The sequence below is a fragment of the Diabrotica virgifera genome, chromosome 9 (genome assembly GCF_917563875.1).
Source record: "Diabrotica virgifera virgifera chromosome 9, PGI_DIABVI_V3a".
Lineage (NCBI taxonomy): Eukaryota > Metazoa > Arthropoda > Insecta > Coleoptera > Chrysomelidae > Diabrotica > Diabrotica virgifera.
Genome location: NC_065451.1, coordinates 118,331,047 through 118,340,268, shown reverse-complemented (window position 1 = coordinate 118,340,268; position 9,222 = coordinate 118,331,047). Strand labels below are relative to the sequence as shown.

Here is a 9,222-nt window from a genome sequence, read left to right as displayed (position 1 = left end):
ATCAAATAAAGTATCCAATGTTAGAGAACCTACCAATTATAGCAAAAAGGTTTCTTCTACAAATTTTTGATGAGATGCTTGCAGGTGAATGCATTGAAGACTTTAGAAAAATTATAATCACACCGATTCCTAAACAAGGTAAAGACCCTAATTTGGCCCATTCGTATAGACCGATTTCTCTGCTATCATGTGTGCAAAAAACTTTCGAACGTATGCTAAAACATAGGCTAGAATGGTGGCTACATAAAAAAGACCTGCTTACGCCCTATCAATTTGCATACAAAAGAGGAGTGGGTACGCTAGATGCACTTACAACCTTAGTAACAAATATTCAAAATAATTTCTCTAGAAATAACTATCTTCCAACAATTTTTATTGATATTGAGAAAGCATATGACACCTTAAGCTTAAATATTTTGAGTAAAAAAATGATTATTGATTTTAAAATTCCTAAGGCAATAGTATATGCTATTGTCGGATTATATTCAGAAAGACATGTTTATGTCAGGGATTTTAACAACCATTTATTAGGCCCAAGATATGTTTTTACAGGAATTCCACAAGGAGCTGTCTTAAGTCCTTTGCTTTTCAATTTATACACAGCTGACCTACATAAATTAAAGTTGGAAAAATATCCTTTTAAGATTATCCAATATGCAGATGACTTCAGCATATACTGCGAAACAAAGAAGAGAGATGAAGCTTTTGGATTTTTAATGGATACTTACAATGTTGTAGAAATATGGTTGGAAGAAAATCACCTTCAACTGTCGACCACAAAATCAGTAATGACCATTTTCAGTAGACATAATATTCCCAATATAGAAACATTTATAGTAAAACAGCGAGAAATTCCTTTTAAAAAGGTAGTTAAATATTTGGGCATTATACTGGATCACAAACTCACATGGAAATTTCACATAGAATATATGTTAAATAGATGTGAAAAAGGCCTAAACTTTCTGAAAATGACAACTAAAACTTGGTGGGGAACAGATGTTCAGACTTCCTTACTTTTTTATAGGACGTACATTCGCTCTATCGTAGATTATGGATGTTGGTTATATGGATCTGCCAGCAAGAACTTACTAAACAAATTAAACATATTTATAAACCAGTGTCTGCGGATCTGTATTGGAGCCATGAAGACAACTCCTATTGAGCCCCTTTATGTTGAAGCACTTGAGCCTCCAATTTCTCTTAGAAGACATTTCCTGGCCGAAAAATTTTTACTGAAAATTAAACACCAGAACACTTTCCTTTATACCGAATTAATAAATTTAAACAATTATGATTTAACGAATAAATATTGGATGAAGAAAAACTCTCCAACCCTATGTGAAGCTCTTAGAGAAAACACAGTTTCTGCTGATGAAGCTATTAACTTAAAATCACACACAGATACAAATGATTTTGAAACATTTTTTTATAACGTTAAATTTATTAAACCAAATTATGTAAACACTGGAAGAGCAAATAACAACATTATAACAAGCATCTTATCCAATTGGGATTACCACAGTACTATCTACACGGATGCCTCCAAATCAGGAGACGGTACAGGATGTGCCTTTTACATCCCCATGGAAAAGGTAGAAAAAATGTTCAAATTAAAAGCAAATATTTCCATATTTAGTGCGGAAGCAATTGCCATATATCAAGCCCTAGTTTTTGTTTCTAACAGGGAATCCTCCGTTATTATTGTTACAGATGCGATGTCAGTTCTCACAGCTATTAACCAACCTACTTTTCCAAGCACATACTCCAATCCCTATATAATATTAATTAAAAAATTGGTGAAACAATTTAAAGAAAATAAAAAAAATGTGATATTTATATGGGCAAAAGCACACAGTGGGATTAAACATAATGAGCATGTGGACCATTTAGCCAAATTAAGTATTTATTCAGGGGAAACCACAGAATATCTACCAAGTATTTCTGATTTGGTTGCCACACGTAAGGCAGCCTTGAAACATAAATGGAGTGACCTATGGTCTGAGTTTTGCTTTACCAACCCAAATAGATACACTTCTTTACACACAACTGTCCCTGTTTCACATTGGCATAGAACCTATAATGTCCCTAGGCGTTATATAACAACGATATCTAGGCTAAAATTTGGACATTCTTGCTTTCCTGCTCATCTTGCAAGAATTCATGTGGTTGAGAGTAAAAACTGTGTGGAATGTGGAGTAGAAGGTGACCTAGATCATGTAATTTTTGGTTGTGCCAAAAATAATCTGGAATCCACCTTATTATATAATAATATAGTTCACATTACCGGTAAATCTCCGTTTAACGTTTTATCTGCTCTAGCGACTCAAAACAGATTAATTTACGACTGCATAATCGATTTTTTGGCCAAATGTAATATTTTTCTTTAGTTAAAAAAAAAATAATAATAATTTGTTTTTACTGTTTACCTTTGTTTTCTCTCCTTTATATGTTTAATCCTATTTACCGTGGCCTAGTTTTCCTGTATATGTTTTATATTATAATGTCCTGATGGGCCCCTGGACGTGAAGCGTGTGACCCTTGTTAATGTGTATGTATATATATAAAATTTTCTCTTCTTTTCACTAATTGTTGTATTGATTTCCAACTTTAAATTTATCTATTCTAGTCTATATTTAATTGAAAATAATTCATAAACTTTTTACTGCTCCTAATGAGATTAAAAAAAAACATGTAACTGGCTGTATGGCAAACTGCCAAAGCCATATATAAAAAAAAAAAAAAAAAAAAAAAAAATGAGAATGAGACTAAAAACACTTGATAAGACCAATAACCCAAAAGACTCAACCCCAAACCGCCCGAAAATGAATGGATCAATAAGGAAGAAAGGTGGAGGATCAGGGTGGCAGGATGTGGAGATAATCAATAATGTAGAAAATGAAACGGATAGTGTAGAATAATGCTTAAAATGCTGTAGAAGTGAAATAATGCGAATGTGGAACGATGAAGTGTGAATAAATGTATTGAGAGTTTGATGTAGGATGTTGCTTATAGAAAATTTGTATAGAAATAAAAATGTAGATGATAGTCAAAGTATGATGATACACATAAGGTCAGAGGATATAGATGATATGTGTTATGAAAAAAGTTGTCGGTGTAGGGGTTGAAAATCTCGATTAAAAGAAACATGGCGATTAACACAATTAGGACTTTTCTGATTCTCTTTAACTATTTCTAAGTCCTCATACAGGTCCAATTTTAGGAAGTTTTTTGAGAGATATTATGTAACAATGCGACGTCTTCTGGGATGTTGAGAGTATGTTTATTTTGTATGAGATGTGAGAAAGTTGAAGTGTTCTCTCTTTTGGTATGTTCTTAGGAACGAGAATCTAGTGATCCGTAGGTTCTTCCTATATATCTAGCATCACAATTGGAGCATTGTAATCTATAGACTCCACTATGATTCATATAGTTAATAGGGTCTTTAGAATTGGTAAGACACTATCCTAGCTAATTTGGAAATTTAAAAGAAATGTGAGTGTTATCAACTGCTCTTTTAAGAAGGTATCTGATATCATTGGAAAGACGTTCATGATGATACGGTAAGGAAGCACTGAGGGGTTTAATGGTCAAGTCTCTGAGGAAAGCTGTCTCTCTCAAGACTCCAAGGTGTCTCTTTTGGATGAGTTTGTTTATAAGATTAGGGTCGTAACCGTTGTTAAATGCTATTTGACGGAGAATATTGAGTTATTTATTATAGTTAGATGCGAGATAATGGAATTGTCTCTAGTCGGTGCACATAACTGTGAAAGCTGCATATTTATGTGACATTGAGTGATGAGAGGATAACGGTATAACATAATCAGTCTGTGCAGGTTTCCTATAGATACTGAAATCGAAATGGTCGTTTAATCTGGAAATGGTAAGGTCAAGAAAATTAATTGATTGGGAAGACTCTAGTAAGTAAGGTATGCTTTATTGTCATAAAATTTTACCAATTTGTGGACAAATCTTATACAAAATAAAAAAATACAATAAAAAACAAAAAAATAATAAAAAACTACAGACAAAACAAAAACAGAAACAGACACCAAGTAAATGGCGTGAGTTATACTACTTAATATAATTTTACAGTTATTAAGTACACATTAAAAAATTAAAAATTTTGCAAACAATATATATACAACTTCAGATCAAAAAGAAGGCGAACAAGGGAAAGGGAAAGTAAATCAAAAGTTCTATGCCGCTGCAAATATGTACAAAAGTACTCGAAAGTAATAATTCTGCAAGTCAATTTGCTGAATTCAAATCGTTTATAAAAAAGTCATTCACTGTATAAAATGCTCTCTAGCAAATAAGCTTTCAAGGCCTTGCGAAAAGCGGGAAATGCTGTAATAGATTTGATGTTAGATGGCAGGTGATTCTGCATTTTTCTCGAATTGTATAGTATAGAGCACTTAACCAGCTCAGACCGTGGGGTTGGCAGATAAAGATTATGCTCCACGTTTCTAAGGGGATAGTTGTGAGTGGGTCTCTCTGGACCTTCTGATGCATGTTTGCGGATTAATCAAACGGATTCAAAAGCAAACAAAGAAGGAAGAGTTAATATTTTAAATTTTTCAAAGAATTGGCAGGGAGACAGGGAGTAACGAAGAGCTCTCTTTTGTAGTTTAAAAATACGCTCAAATTGAGTCGCACAACACGTACCCCAGATTGGAAGGGCGTACCGAAGATGAGACTCAAAAAGGGCATAATAAACGGTCCTAGATGTTGACAAATTCATTTCCGTAGCAACTGATCTTAGCGCAAAACAAGCAGAACTTAATTTTTTTGTGTAAGGCATCAATGTGCAAGTTCCATTTTAGAGACTTATCCACAATAAGCCCTAAGAACTTCACCGATTCAACTACCTCTAGACTGTTGTTATTAAGTACTAAAGGTTGCATCATACTGTTGTAAGGTAGGACTTTGGTTTTAGAAACGTTAAATAACAGGAGATTCGAATTGCACCACGATTTAATGGTGACTAGGTCTGTAGCTATGGTATTGCGAAGATCCATAATATCCGTGTTACGTTATGCAGAAAGCTACCAACCCTCATTAGTGGCAAACTGAGATAATCAAGTTTAAAGTTTTTATTGATTTAAAAAATCTGTAGGATATGTTGCTACTACTTTTTAACTTTTTTTTGACTGTGCATAAATATTTTGGTATTTTCTACATGTTTAAATATTTTAATTGTAAATTATTAAGAGAAATGGCAAATTTTTGTGGATTGGTAGGTTTCTGCATTTTGCAAAGTGGGAAATTAATACCAACAATATTAAATAAAGACAACAGTAAAGTTAGAAAAATTATTTTTATTTACAGGAAGTTAAGGATATGAATATTTAACGTATTAATTTAATAAATTTTATTATTAATCTACTTCATCCACTTCAGAATTCTATATCTTCAACATTGACATTGTAACCCTCAACATCTTCAGTTACATTGGCACCCTGCAAATTTTGATAAAAAGTCAATGCATCAGCAGGAATAAGGTGCATCATTTCCTCTAAATTTTGTAATTTCGCCTCAGCGATAGGCTTCCCGTTAGGCCACAGTGGTATTAAATCGCTAAATTAGCCGAAATGGGCCAGACTTTTCTATTTTGATTGACCTAATCTTCAACCAATTAATTTTTTCTTTATCTTCGGTCACTTTGCGATTAGCAATTTTTTCTCAATGTTTATTACGCCTAAAAAATCTTCGACGTGCATTTGGGTTACTACCAATGGTCTCTGCTTTCTACAAGAACGCATTACCTCGATATAGTCATTTGGGGTATATAATCTTTGCTGTCGTTTAAGAGCCGACTCAATATCACTGAAATCAGTGTCGTTGGGCAAAAAACTATGACCAGAACAGATATATTTTACGGTAATGCTTTCTAGGTTTGTGCGTGTCCCATGCAAAATTGATTTAAGCATAAGTATTAACTTAATATTTCGATTTTGCCCACCGCAAGAATCACACCAAACCGTAAGATGTTTGACTTCTGGAGTTAATTTAGTTGTAACATGTTTTATAAGGCAAGAGCCTATTTCTTGGGCGCCCCTTCCAGCTGAACCTTCTACCCAAACGTAGCAGTATCCTCTATTTTCTTTAGCACTGTGTATTCCTGCATTATACACCCACACCCACAACTGACGCTTATAAAATACGATGCCTGTAGGTATTCTGGGAAGCGGTAGGGTTTTTTCCAAGTCAAAACTTAAACACTCTTGATCTGTTTGTTCAGTCGCTATCTTGAAATCATCTCTTCTCATTTTCTGTGCCTCCTCTGCAACTTGCAAATGCTTCGTATGTTCCTGCTTAAACTCTTCTTTTTTTTCTTCATCCTTTTCATTATCTATTTTCATTTTAAAACTATCGCAAACATTGCAGGTGTCTTTTATAATGGCTTTAATTTCAAATTAGATTTCGTATAGAATATGTTCTTGTATGACTTTAAGCTTACGGGATTGGTTTCTTCCTGCTTGTACAGGTCATACATTTGTTGTAAAGTGATACCAGGTGGTAAATATTTCGCCTCTGTTTGTTCCCGACGGTAGTGTGAAATGTATTTAGGTATTTTATTAATATGACTAACAACTGCTTGAATTCGTTCATCTGCTAATTTGTTTTTGCCTCCCTACTTTAAACCTCTTTGATCACTAATAGGAGCCCGACCATGAAATTTCTTTAAAGCAGTGTTTACTCGAAATGTAGTTACCTTTAGAGTATTTATAAACATTTCTCTACACACTTTTGTTTCCTTTATTTTATAAATTCGAGATCATTTCCTTTTTTCAATATTTCTACCATAAGGCCTTTTTTTCCAATCTCGGATACACTAGCAGCAATAAAATTAGTTTGAGCATCATATGAATTTAGCGACCAAAACCTCTCAAATTCATATTTTTGACTTTCAACAGAAACATTTTCTGCACATTTAGATGTACAGTTACAATGGAAATCTCCAATATTTGCAGAAAGCTACCAACCCACTTGGATGCAAGTGGCGCTTTGTTAAAATTCTACCAAGTGGGTTGGAAGGTTTCTGTAAATTATAAGTATACTACCAAGTGGGTCGGTAGGTTTCTGCAAATTAGAATATCAGATAAATTTAATATGTGGCTTAGCATTTTTATAGTTTTATAGGTTATATATTAATCTAGAGGTGGTAAGTTTTTACAGAATGCAGAACTCGTATTTTGTTGTCCAAATATGCATCCAACGCAATATCTGATATATTGAGGGTTGGTAGCTTTCTGCATAACGCCGTCCAAGTAATACTAGTATCACCTGCAAAGAGACATATTTTACCTTTAATGTTCAGACTAGAGATATCATTTATGTATATCAGAAACAATATAGGGCCTAGAACTGAACCCTGAGGTACCCCACATTCTAATGGCATGCAAGAAGACGTCTTCGTGTCAACCCTTACAAACTGACTTCTTTTATTAAGATATGATTTAAGCCATTTAAAAGCCTTTCCCCTAAATCCGTAGTGCTGTAATTTGTCAGTCAAGATGTTATGGTTTACAGGTTTATATGTTATCTGTATACATTTTTTGTGTACTTCATTTTGGAGAAGGTTTTCTCACACAAATAAGTAGTACCAAAAACGGAAAACAGCCCACGAGCAAATTTATGCAAATTATCAAATTGTGTCAGTGGAAGACTCTTATAAAATTCCAACAAAGATGAGTTTTCATATTTGTTCTTAATTATATCACTGCACTGAAGATCAATCATTTCCATTTGAAGTTCCGGGGCTAGGGTTTCAATGTCAGCATCAAAAGGATTCTGAAAAATCTTAATTTGATTCGCAATGGCATCAAAGTCCGAGAAACGAGTATCAAAATTTATCTTCAAAGCACTCAAAGTTTCGATTGCAAAATCGATAGGAAACTCAGTCTCAGTAGTGTGGCTGAATATTTCACATGTTTTAAAATGTGAAAAACATTTACTTCGTAGTTGTGATTGAAACAGTATCAATTTCATCCGGAATGACTTGATATTAGTGTATAAATCAGGAAGATGCTGGTTTTCTCCTTGCAATCTCAAATTCAGTTCGTTCACATGTTTTGTCAAATCAACATAGAATGCTAACTTCCATAGCCATGCGTTGTTTTGTAATTCAGTAAGAGGGCGGTGCTTTTCATTCAAAAAAATTTCGATCACTGCTCGAAGTTCAAAAAAGCGCTGAAGGACTTTCCCACAACTAAGCCAGCGTACGGCAGTATGATAAGGTAAGTCTGTTTCTCCAATCTCTGCAATAAATTGTCGGAATTGTCGGTGATTCAGCCCAAAAGATCTGATGAAATTAACAGTTGATATGACTGGTTTCAGAACGTCAGACATATCCAAACATTTTCCGCACAAAGACTGTTGATGAATGATACAATGTAAGACTAATGGTTTTGAGCCGCCGTCATTTTCTACAGCCTTTGACACAAGAGCGACCACTCCTTTATCTTTCCCACTCATGTTTCTGCCTCCATCAGTTGTAATACATTTCAAGTTTTTCCATCGAAGGTTCTTTTTATTAATGGCCATTTCAACTCCTTTAAAAATATCGATACCAGTAGTTGTGCCATGAATACTATACATATCAAGAAGTTCTTCGTGCACTTCATAGCTTTTATCTACTCATCTAATATAAATCAACACCTGAGCAGTATCTGACACATCCGTTGACTCATCCAAGGCCAAAGAAAACCACTCAACATGTCCATTTTTGTCGAACAGTTGAGAGGATATATTTTCAGCGATGTTTTGTACCCTTCGAGCCACAGTGTTTGCTGACATACTGACATTTTTTAATAAATTTACCTTTTCAGGGCACATTTCTTCGACTACTGCAATTATGCATTCCTTGATCATTTCTCCATCGGTGAATGGTTTTCCACGTTTTGCAATTTCAAGAGCCACACGAAAGCTGGCACGAGTTGCCGCCTCTTGTTCAGTTTTGACTTTTGTAAATAAAGATTGCTGCGATTTCAATCCGCACTTCAAAGCTTCGAATTTTTCTGTCCGCACAATTCCTGTATATTTTGAGTAATTTTGAGAATGTTTTGTTTCATAATGACGTTTCATGTTATATTCTTTGAGAACGGCTATGCTTTCATTGCAAATCAAACATAGCGCCTTGTTACTGGACTCAATTACGAAATACTGAATGTTCCACTGATCTTTGAATTTTCTGCATTCACTATCAATTTTTCGCTTCTT

At 34.2% G+C, this 9,222-nt stretch overlaps 1 protein-coding gene across 1 annotated transcript; it reads right to left on the bottom strand.

Annotated features, from left to right (window-relative positions):
• Window positions 1-7,542: 7,542 nt before the first annotated feature.
• Window positions 7,543-8,601, bottom strand: LOC126891255 (general transcription factor II-I repeat domain-containing protein 2B-like). The gene has a single exon (XM_050660436.1). It carries the CDS (start codon window positions 8,599-8,601, stop codon window positions 7,543-7,545), a length of 1,059 nt encoding a protein of 352 aa, XP_050516393.1.
• Window positions 8,602-9,222: the final 621 nt, after the last annotated feature.